Source organism: Hibiscus syriacus, unplaced genomic scaffold (genome assembly GCF_006381635.1).
Source record: "Hibiscus syriacus cultivar Baekdansim isolate YM2019G1 unplaced genomic scaffold, ASM638163v2 tig00110691_pilon, whole genome shotgun sequence".
NCBI classification, from domain to species: Eukaryota; Viridiplantae; Streptophyta; class Magnoliopsida; order Malvales; family Malvaceae; genus Hibiscus; species Hibiscus syriacus.
In genome coordinates this window covers 1,171,502-1,195,567 of record NW_024062826.1, presented here as the reverse complement: position 1 = coordinate 1,195,567, position 24,066 = coordinate 1,171,502, and the positions used below count along the sequence as shown (strand labels likewise).

At 34.1% G+C, this 24,066-nt stretch overlaps 2 protein-coding genes across 4 annotated transcripts; both read right to left on the bottom strand.

The window, feature by feature from the left end:
- Nucleotides 1-650: 650 nt before the first annotated feature.
- LOC120138408 (pentatricopeptide repeat-containing protein At2g36730-like) lies at nt 651-1,533 on the bottom strand. The gene is given in 2 exon segments (XM_039153879.1): nt 651-1,088; nt 1,090-1,533. Coding segments are annotated over 2 exon segments (867 nt in total). The 5' UTR covers nt 1,519-1,533.
- A 952-nt stretch (nt 1,534-2,485) lies between these two features.
- Nucleotides 2,486-5,907, bottom strand: LOC120138424 (DCN1-like protein 3). 3 transcript variants are annotated; one of them, XM_039153889.1, is made up of 10 exons: nt 5,629-5,907; nt 5,060-5,192; nt 4,504-4,555; nt 4,292-4,367; nt 4,089-4,171; nt 3,632-3,728; nt 3,501-3,546; nt 3,088-3,176; nt 2,840-2,993; nt 2,656-2,747 (listed from the first exon to the last, which is right to left on the bottom strand). In XM_039153889.1, the coding sequence occupies exons 1-10, from the start codon at nt 5,684-5,686 to the stop codon at nt 2,738-2,740; spliced, it is 798 nt and encodes a 265-aa protein (XP_039009820.1). In that variant the 5' UTR covers nt 5,687-5,907; the 3' UTR covers nt 2,656-2,737. The 3 variants fall into 3 exon arrangements, 2 of the variants coding, with proteins under 2 accessions (XP_039009819.1, XP_039009820.1); XM_039153888.1 differs by having other exon boundaries at nt 2,486-2,993; XR_005517537.1 differs by lacking the exon at nt 2,656-2,747 and having other exon boundaries at nt 2,927-2,993; nt 3,088-3,245; nt 3,391-3,546.
- Nucleotides 5,908-24,066: the final 18,159 nt, after the last annotated feature.

The window sequence follows — 24,066 nt, the reverse complement described above, 5'->3', positions numbered from 1 at the left end:
ATTACTTGAAAATATTCTTACTAACAAAGTGTTGATTCCTTAATTCCCTCTTTAGTAGTATCGGTACTACAAGCACAATATCGATACTTCTATACTTGTAGTATCGATACCCTTCCACGGTATCTATACTCATTTTCGATTATGTAATTCCATCTCAAGAGTGGTATTGATACCTCCACATTGATATCGATACCCATGGTATATATACTACCCCTTCAGTATCGATACCCCATAATAATTTATCCCATTTATGCCTTATGATATCGATATTGTTCTTGCAATATCGAAATTGTCACATAATTTACCTTGTAGTATTAGTACTTAACCAACCAATATTGATACTACCAACCAAGAGAATGCTTCTTTAACCCGAAATTTCAATACTTTACTTAAATTCCCTTTATTTAACTCCCTTCATGCTTTTAAACTCAACTATACATATTTATACCATTTTATATCCATATAACACATAATCATCTTCCATATCTCATCATAATTCTTGAAACTAAAAATCTTACCAAATTTCCAACATATTCTTAATTCGCTTCTAATACTTCTAATTTCTTAATTATACCCTTGGCAAGTCAATAATGACCTCAATCTTCATTTACTCATTCTATTTCAATAATTCTCTCAAAAACTCATTTTACTTAATCTCTATCTTCATACACATTTTTCTCCTTCATTCTCTTGAAAACTCGGCTAGCATATCGAACATCTCCGCCCTTCGCATACATATCAACGAGTGCAGTTCCCAATTGAATAGTCAAAAGTAAACCTCTCTGAATAATTTGCAAATGAAACAACCTCCCTAAGGTTAAGAACCCCAACTCTGCAAATGCTGAAAGCATTATCACCATCGTTGTTTCATCCCTAGCAAAACCGCAATCTCTCATCTTGATAAAATACCCAAGCGCATCCTCAACGCAGAAATTCTCAACACAAGCAGTAATCACGGCGTTCCACGAAACCACAGTTCTTTCCCACATTTCATCGAACAATTTCTTTGCATCCATTATCATTTTACAACACCCATAAAAATGCACCAAATTGTTATTAACATAAACATCATCATCTAAACCATGCTTTTACAATCTCCCCATGAATCTGCCTCCCTTCCTCTAGTGCTTCAACCCCCGTGCACACCTTCAAAACAAATGGGTACGTAAGCTTATTGCGTTTAAGTCCTCGTTTTCGCATTTCTTGAAGTACCCAGATTGCGTTTTGGGGAGAATCGCTTGAAGCATAGCCTCGGATGAGCATAATCCATGTAGACGGAGTTGAATTGAGTGAGTTAATGAGAATATAATGCACGTAACTGAGGTTTTTAAAAGGAGATAGAGAAGAGAACCTAACAAGCTCAGTGAGAAAAAAAGAATCTTGGTGTAGATTAGAGATGACGATTTGGGCGTGAATTTGAGAAATATTTTTGATCGAAGAACAAAGCGTTAAGAAAACCAGACATTTACGCTTTTTCGAAAAGTAGTTCCGGTTACAAATTTTGGAAGGCACTGCCATTATTGTCTTGAAAATGAAATACTAACATTTAAGAAATATAAAGCTTATACGCTTATACAATGACTCCAGCATGTTGGGAATTACTATTATTTTAGTAGCACAACTCAACTGAATTTGATGATTAAAAAATTTATTATTATTCTTTGAAATCTTGAGTGTGATCATCACATACATTAAGGATGTGATCGTTTAACGTCGAAAGATTAAATTTTTTAAAAATGACATTATCTTGTATTCACTCTAAATTTCTAAATTTTATTATTATTTTAATAATTATTTTAATAGATTATCTTAATAGTTAGAAGGAAAAAAATAAATAACAAAATAAATAAATATTGAGTTTGGAGAATGTCACCTATGTCCGAGGACTATACCAAAAGAGGGGGGGAATGATGAAGAAAAAAAAAGGAAAGAGTGTAAAATATTTAATATAAAATTTAAAAAGGTATATATATATATTGTAATAAAAAAATCTTATTAAAAACTGTTACATTTTAGTTGAGATAATTAATATTTTAAGTTGAAATTGAAAATATTTATTTTCCGTAACATATTCAATTATAACCAAAATTTTTATAAATTATATAATTTCTTTGATTGTAAACTTAACCCTGTCGCAATATAACATTTTTTATTACTTTCTAATTTTTATACATCAATTTATAGTATCATTTGTATATTTCTTTTTCATATCATAATTATGTATAAAATGTTTTTATTCGAATAAAGTTTAATTCATTAATAATACATTTTTTGTGATAATGGGAGGAGAGGAGAGAGTTTACACTCCCATCTATTAAAAGTTTCCTATATTACTTCATTGGGACAGCAAGACCATCAACCATACTATAAAAAATTTAAATGTATATATACAGTAATCTTGGTTTTTTAATTAATATTTTATATCATGTGTATTCATAACATATTATGTTGATACTTCATTTAGGTGATGGAACAAATCTTTTTATTAATTTCTGGACTCACAAACCAATGATTAGCAAGCACCCCTCAAACATCCAAATACAACAAAAAAAAGGAAATCATCCCAAAATATTGCCACTCCCCCATCAACATATCTAGCTCATAGACTTGCAAAGGATACATGTTCTTTTTTTTCCCCTATAGTTTTACCTCGAGCCGAAGCGTCTATGTATACGGAACTCTTCTTTCCTGATCAAACTGCATATTCGAGCAATTCCATAACAGCCCTGCAAAACCCTTAGACAGGACTGCACAAGGAGACTTGCAACAACCCATTGGATTACTGTGTTTAACGATTCCCATGCACTCATCAGATGAATTCGGGAGAAGATTATCTAACCTGTTAACAGATTGGCTCGAGATCCACCTATTGCTCTTGGAATTCGATGTGCAATTAGGGTTCGGAGAGTTCGAGAAGAATGGTTTCCAGGACTCCATTTTATCATCATTGCATTCACGCAACTTCCTCTTCAACCCAGGAACTAGTTTTAATCCTGTCATTTGATATCATTATAATAATATATCACAATTATCTATTGTAGTCCATAAAATTAGCAAACGTGTCTAGAGGTGAATATTCCGGCATACCGGGCAAAGTGTCATCAATTGCACATGACTGGGACTCCAAATCACCACCGCTACAGAAAACATTTCTATCTTTATTCGGCCCTGAAATTCTGCAATGGGAAGAGAGCAGGGAACAGATGGGACTCTAAGACATGGCATAGTGTGCATAAAAGGAACATTATTTGGCTTACAGCATTCAGGAAGATAGGGAGCGTGAATAAACCAATAAATAACACAAGGTATGATTACCGGTAAATACAAAAACGAATATGATGAAGTGATCACACAAGTGTTAAGTAGAACAATGAATGACAATATATGAAAAATATTACAATAAGAGTTTTAAATTGTCACCTAAAAATAAACCGAGTAATAGTGAAACAGCTATTAAAACTTTTATCATCATACAAAGTGCCGAGGACAAAAAAGCAAACCTATACATATGCTCAACAAAATCGTCAATTAAAACAGGCCAAGCACCTGCAAAATAACCAAACAACTATGATTTACGGGGCATAAATACATGAGAGAGAGCCCATAATACAGATTTCAAGAAACTTAATACCTTCAGGATCATACCCTTCTAGGTTTTCATGTACACACCGACTGAAAGCTAAAACTTGCTGCCAGGTATCCTCAGAAATATTGTGCCGCTGATTTTTCTGAAAGAATATGAAAAACAGTAGCTTGCCTTAATTGAGAGATTACAGTAGTTCATTAGCAGGTATACTTTCAACTTGAACTAATAGTGCAGTAACAGAACATATGCCCAGCCCAAGTGACGACTATCATGAATCAGAAGCAGTAGACGAATGACTCCCTAGATGATATAATTGAAGAGCTAGGTAAAACTTATGGAACACAATACATGATTAACAACCAACATCACATCACAACTCTAATGAAATTTTGCTGCACAAAGTGAAGTAGGCCTAGACATCAAAACAATAACCAAAAGTTTCAAGAGATGCCTCTTAGACAAACAAAAAGTGGTAGTAGCATAGTATCAGTCTTACTCATACCTCAACAAAGTCGCACCATTGGTTAAGCAAACGGAACCTGCCAGCCAAGACTAATCTCCAAGCAGCAACTGCCCTGCTTACAGCTATCAATCATGTCAAAAGAGAAAAAGAAGAGATTCAATTCCAAGACCAAAGAAATAGTTATTACAGAGAAAAATCAATAAAAGCATTTGCATTTAACCAAGTAATATACAACAACTTACTAATATTCTTTTGACCGTTCTCTCGGCATACGAAGAAAACAAAATCATAGAAGCGTGAGAATTCAGAATAGTCTACCTACAAAATAAAAATCAGCAAGTCAAATATCAGTATCAATAACACAGTGTCAGCAATAACTGAGAATATACTTCATAGTACAGTCTCAAAAACTTAAATTGGTCCTTCAAAGAAGGTCAACGAAGAGGAATCTCACCGTCAAGTCCAGCTGTAGCATGATCTTGAGAAGTTCATCAAAGACTGCATTCCTGTCAAAGGAAACATAATAACATATTAAAATGAAGGCAAGAAACACTAGTGTGTGATAGGATTATAACTAAATAACCAATAAAGAATACTGGATACGCAAGATATGATTATGTCCAAGGTCATACTATTTTTTTCACTCAAATATTAAAGTTTTCCCTAGCTTAGACATAAACATATATGAAATTGTAGTAGCCTACACATTTACAATGTGTAAAATGATATAGGAGACCACAACAAACGATCGAGCAGGAGTCCTCAAAATTCAACCTTAAGATGGGATTGGAAGATTTTGATGGTTGCAGCTAAATTAAAAATATCTTCGACAACTCCTCCAAAGAATGACACTAGGTTCACATGGCTTCCCTAAAATAACAAATTGATTCTTTCATGCTAACAGTTTCAAATGTCTTAAGACTCGTTAACAGAGTCTCTAGTCATCCTAATGGCAAATCAGAATTGGTAAACTTATACATACAGATTGTATTGTAGACATGCACACTTACATTGTCTGCATCCTTGCCTCTGCCATCTTCAAGAGCTGATTCAATGCATCCCTCGAGAACTTAGCTCTTTGCAACTCCTCATCTTGTCGGTGGCCTTTTTCACCAGAAACATATCCAAATCCTGTTCTAAGCTCTGCAAGATAGTTCAGAAGTCAATTAAATTACAGCAAATTAAAATAAAAGGTTTGACCATTTTAGCCAATTCTTTAAATAAATTAAATTGCATTGCCTATATTTTTTCCTATTTTCCTATTAAGTGTGTTTAGGGAACTAAATTATATAAAATTTTCCATACTTAAACCAAATTCTGAATACAAAAAAGGGAAGAAAAATGAGATCTAATATTTTCAACTCTCTTCCCCCATAATTATTAAACAAAAGAAGTAAACTCAAAAACCCTTAATCCATTTTCCAATATTTTCACCCCAAGAATTATCCTAAGATTAAAATCTCAAATTTCATTTTGGACAGCAATCTAAAAAAAATTGAGTATTTCCTTTTATAAGAAAACAATGAAAGAATAAAGAAATAAAATCACAAGAACAACTAAAAAAAGTAAAAAAAAATACCACAGAATCGCCGATAAATCTCGAAGATGTCAAATCTATTCGGACCCAAGGAGTCCATCGTATTATCAGCTGTTTCCGGAGCTCCGGCGAGTTGGGGTTTCTTTTGTGTCTCCTTGTTTGAGTTTGAATTGAAAAAAAATAACCCACAAATAAATTTAAAACTGAACTTTCCCTTTCTCAGTGTCGTTTTAAACGTACAGTACCCTCTCTTTCTGCATTTTATTGCAGAAATAAAATATATTCTTGAAGTTTTGTTTTTCAATTTGGATTTTATTTTCAGAGAGATATAAAGGAAAAGGGATACAGAAAATTCTGCTTTTAGGGTGAAATTGAGGATTGAACCGGATCTTACTACCGGTTCAGGTGAACCAGGTATGGGAATAGCATATGACGCAGCGAATATTCTGTATCTTGCTCTCTTTGATTATCCACCGCCTAGATTTCTTTCATTATATGTAGAAAAATATAATTTGCTTAATTAATTAGGTTGATGTGCTAGAGTAAATGGTTTAATCATTCAAAAATTAACGATTAATTTGGATAATATCAAGGCATTATGCTAAAAAAAATCTTAATGTTGAATTAAATATTTACTTTGATTTTTATTTCTTAGAGTATTTAAATTCTTAATCGTTTTATTTTAAGATAAAGAATATTTTATGGATAGAATCAATTAATTAACAAACGGTTAATACTTATATACTTTTTTTAGGGTTAAATATTTACATTGAGGGTTAAAATACTTCAGAAAAAAAATATAACTAGAATTACTATTTTAATAAACGTTTAGAGTTAATTTTAACATTATATCTAATATCAAATTCTTATATACTTTTTTTTTTTGTTTTCTTTATACCTAAACTCTGCATATATCCTTTAAAAGATGTGATCATTGTAAACCTACCACAATTAAATTTATATCCCAACTGTAAATTCATCTAATTTAATCATGATGATTTATCTTAAAGATGAATAAGTTTAGTAACAACTAGGTATTTAGGTCAAATTTAATGGTCCATTTTTGAAAGACAAAATATTATGGATGAATTGATATCAGTAAGTTTTTAATAAAAAAAAATTTAAATTAATATATATATATATATTATATAATTATCAAATTCAAATATCAATTAAACATTTAAAAATCAAATTCAAGTGCAAAATGAATAAAAGAAGAGTTTATAGGTCAACTAAATATTTTTCTTAATAATATGAGATGATTATAAGGTAGTATTTGTTCACAATATTTTTAACCAATTAATAATGTATATACACTCTACAGACGTAACTGCTCGAGTTCAAAGCCTCTAAAGAGAATGTTGTTGTCTTTATTTACTTAGGCCACTTAAAATAAATATAGATTTATAACATATTTTTTCGGAAGAATCTACTCTTAAGGTTTTCTTGAGAAGAAAATAAAATGAAATTATAATATCATATTTTAACACTCAACTTGTACGAGAAACTCTTAAATATTGAGAAAATCACTAAGAATTTTAATTTATAAAAAAATATATTTAAAATATTTAAAATACTATACGAGATTGATGAAATTTTAATTTAGATTAAATTTTATTTTCCTCCCATGTAATATTTTTCATTTTCGATTTGAAAATATTATAAATAGAGGAAGACGAGGAGAGTTGTGATTGGAAAAATAAAAATAAAAATAATATTGAAATAAAAGCTAAAGATAAACAATAAATTTGTGTGTGTATCCATTACATCTTAACAATGTTTTATAAGTTTTAAAACTTTTATTTGTAGAGGAAAACTAGTATTTTAAAAAATGCGTTTAAATTCGTATGTGGTTTTTGTACATGACAATTAAATTGAATATGTAAAATTTATATTTTAAAAATACCAATTTAATTTAGTTAATTAATACATATTAACATTGAATTTCGCCACTGCTTCTAGGTTACTGAATAATGTTTACTCATGAACAAATAAGAAAAGAAAAGGATGAAGTAGTTTGGAAGGCACATGCTATACCTTGCCTTATTCGATATTCTATTTAGAATTTCCGATTTGGAAGTACCAAAGTCAATTTGTAATGACAACTCTGGATTGTAACCCTATTCACTTATCATTAAGTTTACAAATGTCACGTTCAATTATCAAAGTGATTCTAGAATTTACGATTTTAGAAACGCGACTTGCTCAAAAATTTAAAACAATTTATATAAATATATATATAAATTACAAGAACGGGGTTCTTTTTATTTGAAAACCAAATACATAAATAAAATATTTACAATAAGACTCAAATAAAAATCATGATCTCTAGATGTTCACTCAAGTTATCCACATTGTACTATGATACTCCCATTTAGACTCCTCTGATGATATCATTTTCATATCACGATCCTCGAAACTTGTAACATGTGAACGAAAAACAATATGAATGTTGAGCTTACAAAACTTGAGGATACAAATATATTCTATTATATTTCAAGAATCTCATAAAAATAAGTATGTGAGTCAGATATGAACATGTAGGCATTAAACATATACATATAATCCTCAATTTATGGAGTAACATATTACAACTCATTACACATAATTGTATTCATAAGCTATAACAATGATAGTAGTATATCTAATATCACTATGTAGTAAGTGCTACGACCCACTCGACTGTAATATACAAATTATATATCATCTGTTACAAAATAACAATCCGAGATAAAAATAAAAATAAAATAAAATAATTTGTATTAATATAAAAAAGACAGATTAAAGTAAAGAACCCGAATATTGATAAATATTGAATTTGAAACTAGTTGAGGCTAGGGATGTAAACGAGCCGAGTCGAGCTCTAGTATTGTTGAGTTCAACTCGACTTGAAAACTCTGAAATAGAGCTCGACTCGACTTAAAAACTCGCGAGCTTAAAATTTTCAAGCTCGACTCGAACTCGAAATCATGAACTGAAGCTCGTGAGCAACTCGAAAAGGCTCGAAATGAAAAAAATCTTAAACTTAACTCGATTGAAACCTCAAACTCGAACATGAACCTTAAATACATGAAATCTTACTATGTTTTTAAAAAAAATCAATACATAAATATTAATATTATTAATAATTTATTTTTAAAAAATAAAATCTTAATATATTATATTTTCGAGCTGCTCACGAGCTTTTCGAGTCAAATATCGAGCAGCTTGTTTCGGATCGTTAAGAACTCGAGTCGAGTCCATTCGATCCGAGTATTTATCGAGCCTTGATCGAGTCGATATTGAGTAGCTCGCGATTTGTCTCGTCTCATTTACAGCCCTAGTTGAGGCATGCAACTACGCAGTTTCCTTAAAACAGAATTTCAGCCACTCCTTAGTACTCTAGATCCTTTGGTCGTCTGTCTCCCAAGATACAACAACAATATGACTAGCGCAACGTAGCACAACTTCTTTGGATTGATATTTGTGGTCTAAAGCCTCCCACAATTTCTTTGTCATTTGATACGTGGAATACACTGGATACAATGAATCATGTAAACAATTCAAGCTATAGTTCCGACATATAAAATCAAAATGCTTCCAAACTTCAACCATATTGAAGGCGGTGATATTATCCACCTCTCTTTCTCCCTCTTTAAAACCAAGTGAATCTTCCTTCAAGAACTTAGCATAGTTCACCATGGTCAGATAGAACCACATTTGTGTTGCCATATCTTGAAATTTTCTCCACAAACTTTTGATGGCCTCTCGCCGTGGTTAACAGCCACTGTTGATTGATTCACATTCAGATTTTGATTATGAACTGGAATCATTATTCTAGTATCCAAGGTGGGTAACCCGTTAGAATATGTTGTTTCTATTGTTATGTAAAAGAAACGGAACTAAAATTAGTAATCAAAGTTACTACACGATAATTTCTATAAAAACAAAATTGTCCACTCTAAGCAAACCCGTTAAAATAGCATGATAAGTCCCGAAAATGAAATAATTTGTTTTCTCGATTTTTACAAATTTTCTGAACTATCTCGGATTTGTTTAAGAAAGGTAGAAGAAGAAATTTGTCTTAAGATTATTACAACATAACAATATGAGACGAGAATAAAATAAAATAAAATAACTTGTATTAATACCGAAAGTATACATATTAAAGTAAAGAACTCGGATATTGACAGAATATTGAATTTGAAACTTGTTGAGGCTTGCAGCTACATAGTTTCCTTAAGACATAAATTTGATCACTCCTTGGTGCTCGGATCCTTTGGTTGTTTGTCTCCCAAGATACAACAACAATACGATTAGCGTAAACCCTTTCACCAACCACCATTGATCATCGATGATCGTTGTTGATCGCGGCCATCATTGGATGTCATTGAGACCAAACTTCACTGGTTGAATCATCTCGACCTTCAGATCACAGATCATGAGGCTGATTTCCCTAAATATTCCTTCGTTGACATAGATCTAACAGAGATCTTTCCAACTTCTCTTCACCGGATCTCATGAATCTGTTGTTCGTTAACACTACCTTTATACTATGTTACTCCCGCCATCGAGAGAAGGATTGCCATCGTTGGGATCTCTTAAAAACCTTATATATGGATTGTTAGATCAAGCCTCTAGTCTTCGTCAGCTCCTTTTTTTTCTTATTTCTTTTGCTTTTGCTTTTGATTTTCAAGTAAATCTTAGTACGCTAGGAGGAGGTCGAAGTCGCCATCGTCAACGCCGATGTTGTTGTTATCTGGGATAAGGTCAATGTATATTGCCGATGTTACTTGCTGACTATTGCTTACTTGTTCAACTATTTATAGATCTGGGCTCATCTTTGGGCTAGAGTATGAGTGCTTATGGAGCGAGTCGATTACGAGTTGGGTAGTGCTCAATTTGTGCTTGTTAAAAAAATTATTACTCGATTCATGCTCATTAAAAAAAATTTATTGCTTGTCTCATTGCTCATTAAGTTCATTGAAATTTTTATCTTATTTTCTTAACTATAGGTAAAATATACCCATACTATATAGAGCTTAGTATAAAATAAGTTAATAAATTTAACCAAAACAATTATCAAAAGAGTGTATGAAACAATTTCAAAGTCTAAATTCTAATGTAACAAAACAAAAATATATTAAAATAATAAATAAGGTTTGACTTTTAGGTACAATAAAATATTAATTAATAATTTAGTATTTTTATTAGAAAATTAATAGATTAGTAATTTATCATTTTTTTATTATCTATCAGTAAGTTGACAATTTTTTGAATGAAATATTTTTTTAAAATAATTACTAAAAAATATAATAAAAAATTAACAAGCTGCTTACGAACTTATTGAGTCGAGTTGGACCTTGCTCGACTCAACTCGTTAAGGTCTTGAGTCGAGCTCAAGTTTGAGTCAAGTCAACTTGAGTCAAACTTTTACCAAGTTTTAACCGAATCGAGTTCGAGTTGCTTACGAGCTGCTCAACTCATTAAGCACCCTTAAACTATAGTAGACTATTGAAGGCTGGGTTCATAGTTTGGGTCGGATATTGAGCATGGGCAAACGAGTTGGGGTTAGACTATGTTAGGGTAGGATATCCAATTTAAAAACCCTAAATCCCTAATTTGGCTGCTAGAATTAAGGATTTTTCTCCCCTTAAATTCCTTCAATTCCCGATTATAAACCACTAATCCCTAAAAGATTTGAAATCAATTTGTAGTGTATAATTCTCTAATTAAAATGATAATTTATTAAGCCCAATCAAATTGGCCCATCAATCTTCATCGTATATATAGGGAAAATTGCAAATTTAATAAATAAACTTTATTATCTCTTCTATTTTACTCATTAATCTTTAAAGAATTTCAATTTAATAACTAAACTTTATACATTTATTTTTGGCCACTCCATCCTTTTATCACTATATTTTGATGATGTGGCTTAATTTAATATAAAAATCAGCTAAGTCAAAATTTCTAACCTTGAAACTCTCCCTCTACTCTTACTTTTTGAAACTTTAATGTGAAAGGAAAAAATGACAAAAGAAGGAGATCAAATCAATGGTTAAGTTAAAATTTCCCCTCTGCTCTTTGTTTTCTTTCTCATGACGGAAGTTTTAGACGACGCTGAGTTTTGTCTTCTTCCCCGTTTCTAACAAATAATTACTTTCTCGTGAACAAGAAGATGAGTTTGGTGGTTCTAAGTATCACAACACAAATTAGGGGCTAGATTATATTATTTTAAAGTATCAAATTAAAGTTGTATTAAGGGAAAAATTAAGGATCAAATTGTAAGTTTTTTAAAAGTTGCAACTTGATTTTGGAACTTGTAGAAAGTTCAGAGACTTAATCCTGAATAAGACTATTTTTTCTGGTAAGTGAAAAATTAACCTCCCGGCGTCTCTAAATTCTCTACCGTTCGACCGTCGTTAAGCTTCGTACCACCTCCGCTCAGCTCATCATCGCTTGGCGACCAAAACATGACCCTCATTTTGTAGTTAAACGACGCCATTCGTCACAAATTGGCGCTTGAACATGCGACGAAATAAACCCCCTGTCACGTTGGTTTTTCTCGATTCCGACCGATCTGGCAACCGTCTAGCCTCATCACTACCACCATCTAGTTCCCCGTCCCGTTTCGACCAAAACCCAGTCGGGTTTATCCCTCACCGCTGTTGTCTCTGTCGATCACCGGTTAGGTAAGGTTTCTTATGTTTGTTGGGTTGATTTGAATTGGTTGGGCTGAAATTGGACTAATGTTGAAATAAATTTTGATTTGTTGAAGCTTTTGGAGTAATCGGCCGACCGACCTGCCCCTTGTCACTATCTCACGCGTCGTCGTATGTGCGTGGGGCTTGCTTCGCAGCTGAGACTTCTAGAAAGGTTGATTAAACTTGATCGAGTTAACCGAGTCAGTCGAGTCAACTCGTTAGTTAACCCGTTGAGTCAACTCGTTAGTTAACCCGTTGAGTCAACTCGTTAGTTAACCCGTTGAGTCAACTCGTTAGTCAACCTGTTGAGTCAACTCGGATAGAGTCAACACGACCCATTGACTTTGACCGATTTGACCATTGACCGATCTGACAGTTGATCGATAACTTCGACAAAAAGAGTAAAATTTTCTGAAAGGTTTTATTTTATGTTTTCTGACGTCCTGGGTTTGAATCCGAAGTCCATTTTTCCAAATTCACACTCGGTAAGCCGTTTTTAGTGATTTGTCTTTGGAATCAAATTTGGTTTTCCGATTAAGTTTAGTTTCTGGCGTAAATTCATTTGATGTGTATTTGAGAAATTATTGGACGTTGAATTCAAGTTTGAGGGCGATCGAATGGAGTTTAAATGTTCGATTTGTGGAGCATAAATTTTGAGGTAATACATTACTACCTTCTTGCATGATTTAAGGAACACGTTGGTATGGGTTGCATGAATAAATATTATTGATAATTTACATATAATTAATTATTACTGGACTCAAATCAGATATAGTGCAAAGTTAGTAAATTGAATATGACTCAGATGACTAGTATAGAAATTGAAAGGCCGATAGGAATTAAATTACAAGTTCTATGATTAAGTGGTAAAGCAATCATCCTAAGGATCTATAAATTCTGATTTATCTCTTTAAGGGTTAAATGAAAAATATACTTGGATGAGAAATTATGACAATACTTCTGTTAGGGAAAATTATGAAAATACCGTTGAAGTGTAAAATGACTATATTATATGACCAAGTTGAACTAAATGGAAGTATTATAAGTTTCTGAATTGTGGAAACAACTGAATTACTGTGGAAACTCCGAAGTGATTGGGATAAGTTGACTATTAAATAACCTAAGTACCCTCAAAGACCTAGAATTAAGCGAATAACTTAGAGTCTGAAAACACTGATGATCTTATATGTTGTACGTTCATAAGGGTTTTGAACCACGAATCAAGCACATCAACATTTCTTGATATCGTGCAACACATAAATAAAATAAATACCATTGGAATATTTATTTGTATCCATAAGAACCATTCAACGATGATTCTAAAGATGATTAGTTCGACAAGAGTTGTCAATATTAAAGTGTGAATACCCTTGAAGTGCAACGATTTGACCGGTTAACAGGTATCACAGTGATGGGATTTGTTCAGTTTGAGTTAACTTATATTCTGATAAATTGACATGAATCTTAAATACCATGAATCATTGTTTCTCCCTTATTAGATCAAATTACTAAGACTTCTCCAAGACCCTAATATCCAAAATGCCCATGATTTCATGAATAAAGTAATCACTCCTATCATATATGAAACCACAAGTAACTCTAATACAAAGGATTCTGAATACCTTTATGATTATATAGTGCCTCTGAAAAGTATCTGAATACTATATGATCTTGATAAATCACATCCCGAATAACTGATGAATCTTTCAGCTATCAAACCCTTTTATAGGGATCTCAATTTTGAATTTAATCAGTTTACAGAAGTTTCATGGCTCCCTACCTGATAAATACCATGTACCTTTAGAAAATAACTAGATCCTCTAGTGTGTTCCCTATGTGTTATATGATTGTTTTATCTGATCTGAAATGTGTTTTACTGAGATTTCTGAGTTACTGAAGTTTTAAGTATGCCTGTCTGATCATGATCTCTGGATATTGTTTTTACTGAATTTGTAACACCCCAATTTAGGGGCTAAATTTTAAGAAATTATAAAGTATTGGATTTAATTGGTATTTTGAAAGAAATAGTGGGTTAAATTGCAAAATTTTAAAGTTGGCAGATCGTTTTATGAAGTGCAGGAAGTTTAGTGGCTAAACTCTTGGTTTAGCCATTTTAATTATGAGATGTTATAAACCCCCAATCTCCCGTATGTTTCTGGAAATTTTTCCAGTTTTCCCTCTTCGATCAACCAACTTTCAACTCCGATCTACTCGCCGTCCGACCTCCGATCGACGAGCCGAAACCACCATCGTGTTCGTTGTCAACCGAGGAACAAAACCCCTCAAACCTTTCGTCGTGAATCATCGCCGTTCGTCGCTAATTTCAGTCGGAAGTATCGTCGGTAATAACTCAGTTTTAGTTGGTTTTCATCGATTCACGACGATCAGGTCATCCGTTTACGACACCTCCCGCACCATCGTGTTCCTTGTGCCGTTCCGAGTCCACCGGTGTCCTCCCTTTTCTCCGGCGGCGACGGCGCGTGTGGAGGTGAAGCGGTCAAAGTTTCCGATTCGTTGAAATCGAGCTCTCCGCCGTTCAAAAAATTGAACCGAGCTTTGTAAGTATCTCAAAATCGCTTAAAATAATTTTTAGGAATTTTTCCGGGAATTTTTCGATATCAGGGCACTGTTCACGCGCCCCCACGCGCAGTGGCGGCGCGTGGGGATGGTCCAAATGATCGGTTTGACCGGTTTTGGTGAATAGTTAACCGGTTTGACCGGTCATAACCCGACCCGACCCGTTTACCTGACCCGTTTACCCGACCCGTTGACCCGTTGACCGTTGACCCGTTGACCGGCGTTGACCACTGTTGACCAAAACTTTGACCGGCTTTGAACGGGCATTAAACGACCTTTGACTTCGACCGAGTATACCTATCCTGACATTTTTCGACGTTCCAAATCCGATTCCGCTGTCCGTTTTTCGAAATTCGAACCCGAAGGCCTCGAAATTGCCGGTCAAACCCGTTGACTTTGATTTTGACCGAAATTCCAAATTTTCAAAAAGTCATATTTTATGCTTTCGACGTCCTGAATCCGAATCCGAAGTCCGTTTCGCAAAATTCGAACTCGGTAAGCCGTCTTTCACTGATTTATTAACCGATTCGATCTGTTTATCGCAATTAAGCTCCGTTTCTGATATAATTTATGTTGATATGTATTTGAGGAATTATTGGAAGTTGAATTGAAGATCAAAGGCATTCGAATGGAATTTTTATGGTCGATCAATATTGCACATAAATCGAGGTAATACTTTACCACCTCTTTATGCTTTATGAAACATGTTTATATTGATAAATGCATGAACAAGATAATGTTGGTCACTTTGGTGGAGTTGAATAATGTATATACTCGATATGATGTGGTAGAAATTCTGTAACTGATTACGGATCGAATGACTAATATAAGAGATTGAGGAATTGTTGGATTAAATTACAAGTTTGTGATTAGTGATAAAGAAATCAGCCTTGTATCAGCAACTTATAATTTATTTCATCAAGGTTAAATGTTAAAGGTACTTGGATGTGAAATTATGAGAATACTCCGGTAGGGTAAAATTACGAAAATACCCTTATGTTATAAAAAGACAAGATTTGAGTATGGAAGTTAGATAAGAGGATTTTACAGACATATTGATCTGATAAAAATATTGATGTGCATAAGAAATGTTAGTTTTATTTGGAAATTATGGATAACCGGTTTTAATCCTATGAGAGTTTGTGAAAGATACTAGAAGTCTGTTAAGAGAACTGTTTCAAGATCAGAGAGTGTTCAAGAAAGCAATTAATCATAGGATCTCTAAATTATATTATTTTCGTTAAGAGCTAATATCGAAATTATCTGGTTAAGAAATTACAGAAATACCCTTAAGAGGTAGAATAGTCTGAGATGACTCTAAATGAGAAAATATTTAGAGGATTCGTACTTATCTCGGTTAAGTACGAATTTAATTGTTAAGATCCTGACTTAGTGCAGGAAAATTCCTGATATTCCGTTTGTAAAGTCTGAGAAGACACTTGACCTGAAAATATTCGAATAATGAATAAATACTTGAAGAGTAATTTATCGGGGGTATTCTGCTGTCAGAATTGTTCGAAAGGACTGAAGTAAATGATAAGATTGAATTAAATAATAAGACCGGATGGAAGGAAATGATTGATATACCGTAGATCTACAAAATGACCAAAATACCCCTGTAATGGAAATGACCCAAGAATATCACCAAGCTCAGGAATGATTGGATATCCTCGAGCTCTGAAATAAATGGAATAAAACTGAACACCAAAATTACCAAAATAACCTTATGGCCTAAACTAAGTAAATACCTTGGATTAATTAAGGAATCCAAATAAGCATAGGTATTGAACTACCTTTAAAAGTTATGGAACATAACTTAAGTGAGCCGATCAACCTTAATAATATGTCAGTACCTGAACGACATAGATATTACTTGAATGCATGTTCGTCTACTCAAGTTTAGCTCAATTATAATTTTGGAAGTATTCAGCTCAGCTCAACTCTAGATTGCATTCGGTACTAAGAATTGGATATTTGTTCGACAAATCAACCACGAAGACCAAACTAAACTGAACGGAAGTATAATATGTATCTGAAATTCAGAAACGTACGGAATTACTCTAGAAAATCCCGAAGTAACTGGAATAGACTTGAATGCTAAATGAACTAAGCAACCTCAAGCACTAAGGATTAAGTAAGTGATGTGAATGAGTCTGGAAACGTTAATGAACATACACAATATACTGTTCTTCTGGATCATGAACTACAAATCAAGCACGTCAGTATTTCATGATATATTGGAAGCGTAAAAATAAAATAAAGACATTGGAAGATCTATTCAACGATGATTCCGAAAATGGTCTATGAACAAGAATTGTGGTATTAAAGAGTAAATACCCTGGAAGAACAATGAATTGACCAATCGACAGGCATTAGTTCTGGGAACTATTCATCTAAGAGTTGTTTGATAATCCGATCAATCGACATAGAATATAAATGTCCTGAACCTTCATTTCTTCCTTATCAGCTCAAGTCACATTCTGAATAACTGATGATTCTGTCAGTCATTGAACTTTTTCAATAGTGATTCTGAATTCGGATATTCTATCGGTATACTGAAGATCCATATTCCTCTACTTGTTAAGATTATCCAATATCTTTGAATACTATCTGTAAATCCTGGTGTGTTCCCTACTCACATGAATATTTTATCTGATTTTCGATTTGAATTCTGATCTGATACTTGACATGGATTCTGATCTGATATCTGACATAGATTCTGATCTGATACTTGACTTGGATTCTGATCTGTTACTTGACCTGATTCCGATCTGTTACTTGACCTGATTTATGTTTTGATTTTTGATATATCCGTTTACGGACGGAAAATGTTTTAATTGGGGGGTATTGTTGAAGGAAGAAGTTTCGCAGGTTCCTCGGCTTTGTGCTCAGGGCCTTATATGATGTGTTGGGTTGGGTGTATGGTTCTGGGGAACCTACACATTATGATGTGTTGGGATGGGGGTATATATATATATATGTTTTAAAAAAAGATCTGAAAAGTTACATGGTTTTTGGGAACACACTAGATAACCTGTTCTGATCTCCTGAACTCAGTCATCCGAAATATTTCTCTGAACTGAAAGCTCATTGTCCGTTACCATATGAAATATCAGTAGGATATCTGCTCGGTATAAAAATCTATAAATGTTCGAAAATAATAAGGATATGTATGTTTATCTGTATCTGCACGTTCTTCAGCATCATTTGGTAGTTCTGTATTACTGAGCTTTTCAAAGCTCACTCTATTACTCACCTTTTCAGGTTAAAAGAATTGTACCAGTGCATCTATCGACTTTAGTAAGGGAGTTCTTCCGGCGTTGTTGTAGAGAATGGTACATGTGATTAGGGGGCATGTAATTGTATTTTGATTTATATATGAGTCTGGAAATTTGTTTTATTTTTAAATAGTGAACTGATTTTATAAGTTACACGTTTCAATAAAAGTTTTAAATTTTTCGCTATTTTTACAATGGGTTGCTCCGGTGGCCCTAATGTGACTTCCCGGATCGGATCGGATCCTCCGCATCGGTCTGGGAGGTTACATTTAGTGGTATTAGAGCTATGGTTTGAGTCAAAATTTTTCAAGATAGACCGGTCCGATCGAATTTCAAAATTTTTCAATCGTACCTCTCTGAGCCGAAACTCCAGGGCTGAGTCCCTATCTGTAACGGATAAACCGAAGTCTCTATCTGTTAAGGTTATACTTGTACAAAAAGGAATACCAGTAACATCTGTCTAAACGCTATGAAGTACCTCACGAGCCATATGAGAGTTATTCATCTGAGAAATTTTGACCCGACTTCGGAAATGAAATTGGGATATGCTACTGCTTTATGAGCCGATTCTCGTGACAAAGATTGAATTGATTATTCAAGGAAATTTTTGTTCGGATTCTTTTATTGAAATAAGGAAAAGTTCTGATAAGAATGTATGCTCAGCTGATTAAGGATTAGTAGAGAACACGTACTTTTGTAAAAGCTACTTGAAGATATGGAAGAGTTGATGGAAGTTTTATTTCTGCAATAATGTGACATGAATAAATTTCGAGGACGGAATTCTTTTAAGGAGGGGAGAATTGTAACCCCCCCAATTTAGGGGCTAAATTTTAAGAAATTATAAAGTATTGGATTTAATTGGTATTTTGAAAGAAACAGTGGGTTAAATTGCAAAATTTTAAAGTTGGCAGATCGTTTTATGAAGTGCAGGAAGTTCAGTGGCTAAACTCTTAGTTTAGCCATTTTTAATTATGAGATGTTATAAACCCCCAATCTCCCGTATGTTTCTGGAAATTTTTCCAGTTTTTCCTCTCCGATCAACCAACTTTCAACTCCGATCTACTCGTCGTCCGACCTCTGATCGACGAGCCGAAACCACAATCGTGTTCGTTGTCAACCGAGGAACAAAACCCCTCAAACCTTTCGTCGTGAATCATCGCTGTTCGTCGTTAATTTCAGTCGGAAGTATCATCGGTAATAACTCAGTTTTAGTTGGTTTTTCATTGATTCACGACGATCGGGTCATCCGTTTACGACACCTCCCGCACCATCATGTTCCTTGTGCCATTCCGAGTCCACCGGTGTCCTCCATTTTCTCCGGCGGCGGCGCGTGTGGAGGTGAAGCGGTCAAAGTTTCCGATTCGTTGAAATCGAGCTCTCCGCCGTTCAAAAAATTGAACCGAGCTTTGTAAGTATCTCGAAATCACTTAAAATAATTTTTAGGATTTTTTTCGGGAATTTTCCGATATCAGGGCACTGTTCACGTGCCACCATTGCACGTGGGGATGGTCCAAATGACCTGTTTGACTGGTTTTGATGAATAGTTGGCCGATTTGACCGGTCATAACCCGACCTGACCCGTTTACCCGACCCGTTTACCCGACCCGACCTGTTGACCCGACCCGTTGACCCGTTGACCGTTGACCCGTTGACCGGCGTTGACCACTGTTGATCAAAACTTTGACCGGCTTTGAACGAGCATTAAACGACCTTTGACTTCGACCGAGTATACCTATCCTGACATTTTTCGACGTTCCAAATCCGATTCCGCTGTCCGTTTTTCGAAATTCGAACCCGAAGGCCTCGAAATTGCCGGTCAAACCCGTTGACTTTGATTTTGACCGAAATTCCAAATTTTCGAAAAGTCATATTTTATGCTTTCGACGTCCTGAATCCGAATCCGAAGTCCGTTTCGCCAAATTCGAACTCGGTAAGCCGTCTTTCACTGATTTATCACCCGATTCGATTCGTTTATCGTAATTAAGCTCCGTTTCTGATATAATTTATGTTGATATGTATTTGAGGAATTATTGGAAGTTGAATTGAAGATCAAAGGCATTCGAATGGAATTTTTATGGTCGATCAGTATTGCACAGAAATCGAGGTAATACTTTACCACCTCTTTATGTTTTATGGAACATGTTTATATTGATAAATGCATGAACAAGATAATGTTGGTCACTTTGGTGGAGTTGAATAATGTATACACTCGATATGATGTGGTAGAAATTTTGTAACTGATTACGGATCGAATGACTAATATAAGAGATTGAGGAATTGTTGGATTAAATTACAAGTTTGTGATTAGTGATAAAGAAATCAGCCTTGTATCATCAACTTATAATTTATTTCATCAAAGGTTAAATGTTAAAGGTACTTGGATGAGAAATTATGAGAATACTCCGGTAGGGTAAAATTATGAAAATACCTTATGTTATAAAAAGACAAGATTTGAATATGGAAGTTAGATAAGAGGATTTTACAGACATATTGATCTGATAAAAATATTGATGTGCATAAGAAATGTTAGTTTTATTTGGAAATTATGGATAACCGGTTTTAATCCTAGGAGAGTTTGTGAAAGATACTAGAAGTCTGTTAAGAGAACTGTTTCAAGATCAGAGAGTGTTCAAAAAAGCAATTAATCATAGGATCTCTAAATTATATTATTTTCGTTAAGAGCTAATATCGAAATTATCTGGTTAAGAAATTACAGAAATACCCTTAAGAGGTAGAATAGTCTGAGATGACTCTGAATGAGAAAATATTTAGAGGATTCGTACTTAACTCGGTTAAGTATGAATTTAATTGTTAAGATCCTGACTTAGTGCAGGAAAATTCCTGATATTCCGTTTGTAAAGTCTGAGAAGACACTTGACCTGAAAATATTCGAATAATGAATAAATACTTGAAGAGTAATTTATCGGGGGTATTCTGCTGTGAGAATTGTTCGAAAGGATTGAAGTAAATGATAAGATTGAATTAAATAATAAGACCGGATGGAAGGAAATGATTGATATACCGTAGATCTACAAAATGACCAAAATACCCCTGTAATGGAAATGACCCAAGAATATCACCAAGCTCAGGAATGATTGGATATCCTCGAGCTCTGAAATAAATGGAATAAAACTGAACACCAAAATTACCAAAATAACCTTATGGCCTAAACTAAGTAAATACCTTGGATTAATTAAGGAATCCAAATAAGCATATGTATTGGACTACCTTTAAAAGTTATGGAACATAACTTAAGTGAGCCGATCAACCTTAATAATATGTCAGTACCTGAACGACATAGATATTACTTGAATGCATGTTCGTCAACTCAAGTTTAGCTCAATGATAATTTTGGAAGTATTCAGCTCAGCTCAACTCTAGATTGCATTCGGTACTAAGAATTGGATATTTGTTCGACAAATCAACCACGAAGACCAAACTGAACTGAACGGAAGTACAATATGTATCTGAAATTCAGAAACGTACGGAATTACTCTGAAAAATCCCGAAGTAACTGGAATAGACTTGAATGCTAAATGAACTAAGCAACCTCAAATACTAAGGATTAAGTAAGTGATGTGAATGAGTCTGGAAACGTTAATGAACATACACAATATACTGTTCTTCTGGATCATGAACTACAAATCAAGCACGTCAGTATTTCATGATATATTGGAAGCGTAAAAATAAAATAAAGACATTGGAAGATCTATTCAACGATAATTCCGAAAATGGTCTATGAACAAGAATTGTGGTATTAAAGAGTAAATACCCTGGAAGAACAATGAATTGACCAATCGATAGACATTAGTTCTGGGAACTATTCATCTAAGAGTTGTCTGATAATCCGATCAATCGACATAGAATATAAATGTCCTGAACCTTCATTTCTTTCTTATCAGCTCAAGTCACATTCTGAATAACGATGATTCTGTCAGTCATTGAACTCTTTCAATAGTGATTCTGAATTCCGATATTCTATCGGTATACTGAAGATCCATATTCCTCTACTTGTTAAGATTATCCAATATCTTTGAATACTATCTGTAAATCTGGTGTGTTCCCTACTCACATGAATATTTTATCTGATTTTCGATTTGAATTCTGATCTGATACTTGACATGGATTCTGATCTGATATCTGACATAGATTCTGATCTGATACTTGACTTGGATTCTGATCTGTTACTTGACCTGATTCCGATATGTTACTTGACATGATTTATGTTTTGATTTTTGATATATCCGTTTACGGACGAAAAATGTTTTAATTGGGGGGTATTGTTGAAGGAAGAAGTTTCGCAGGTTCTCGGCTTTGTGCTCAGGGCCTTATATGATGTGTTGGGTTGGGTGTATGGTTCTGGGGAACCTACACATTATGATGTGTTGGGATGGGGGTATATATATATATATGTTTTAAAAAAGATCTGAAAAGTTACATGGTTTTTGGGAACACACTAGATAACCTGTTCTGATCTCCTGAACTCAGTCATCCAAAATATTTCTCTGAACTGAAAGCTCATTGTCCGTTACTATCTGAAATATCAGTATGATCTCTACTCAGTATAAAAATCTATAAATGTTCGGAAATAATAAGGATATGTATGTTTATATGTATCTGCACGTTCTTGAGCATCATCTGGTAGTTCTGTATTACTGAGCTTTTCGAAGCTCACTCTATTACTCACCTTTTCAGGTTAAAAGAATTGTACCAGTGCATCTATCGACTTCAGTAAGGGAGTTCTTCCGGCGTTGTTGCAGAGAATGGTACATGTGATTAGGGGGCATGTAATTGTATTTTGATTTATATATGAGTCTGGAAATTTGTTTTATTTTTAAATAGTGACAATTGATTTTATAAGTTACACGTTTCAATAAAAGTTTTAAATTTTCTGCTATTTTTACAGTGGGTCGCTCTGGTGGCCCTAATGTGACTTCCCGGATCGGATCGGATCCTCCGCATTGGTCTGGGAGGTTACAGAATTGATATGCCTGAACTCTGATTTCTTTACTTTCGTAATATACTGTCTGAAAATTGATTTCTTTGGGGTACTCTGGGATCTGGTATGAAGTTTCTGCATGTTCAGCTCAGTCAAACTGGTAATTCCTTATATAGGTTCAAACCAATCGAGCTGGTAATTCCTTATGGATCTAAGGTGACCCTTAGGTTGGGATCCTAGGCCTAATTGGCCTAGTGGTAAGACCTTATGGACCTTAAGGTACTCCTTTAGGGTGGCACCTCTGCTGTGTGCATTGGGTTAGTCCTTATGGGCCTGAGGGCACTCTCCTCAAGAGGGCACCTACACTTCGACTATGGTAAGACCTTATGGACCCAAGCTGTTTTTGTTTTAAAAAAATTGTACCTTTTCACTAGTTTTGTATGAACACACTAGAAACTCTATTCTTATATATATCCTGAACTTGGTTCTCTAAACGTTTCCTCTTAACTGTAAGCTTCATGTCTTTTACTACCTTAAATATCAATGGGACCTCAACTCATCATAAAAAATCTGTAGATGTCTGAATCAATAAGGAAAATCTTAGTTTTCTGATTGAGTCTCTGTTGGGTTCTACTGAAATAGAGAGTGGTGAAGAAGGATTTCTCGTTGGGTTAACTCGTCAAATGACTCACTCTACTCTCCTAAACCACCATGTCTTTGTATTTCATAACTCAAAGGTTGGTTAAACAACTCAACACTAGTTCTCTAAATTTTTATTAAAAAGTGATTATTTGTTGTTCGAATTTCATTTGGTGTTTGATTTCTAGGCTTGGGTCTATTTTGGTTCACCTCAATCAACCATTTGTGCATTAAGGAGTGGTTGCGGTTGCAAGCAAGGGTCTATCCATGGAAGCTTTAACAGTCAATTTCGAGTTTCATCAACGTCGGGAATGTGGAATTTTCTGAACGCAACGACGGGGAAGTCCAAAGGATGTGATTA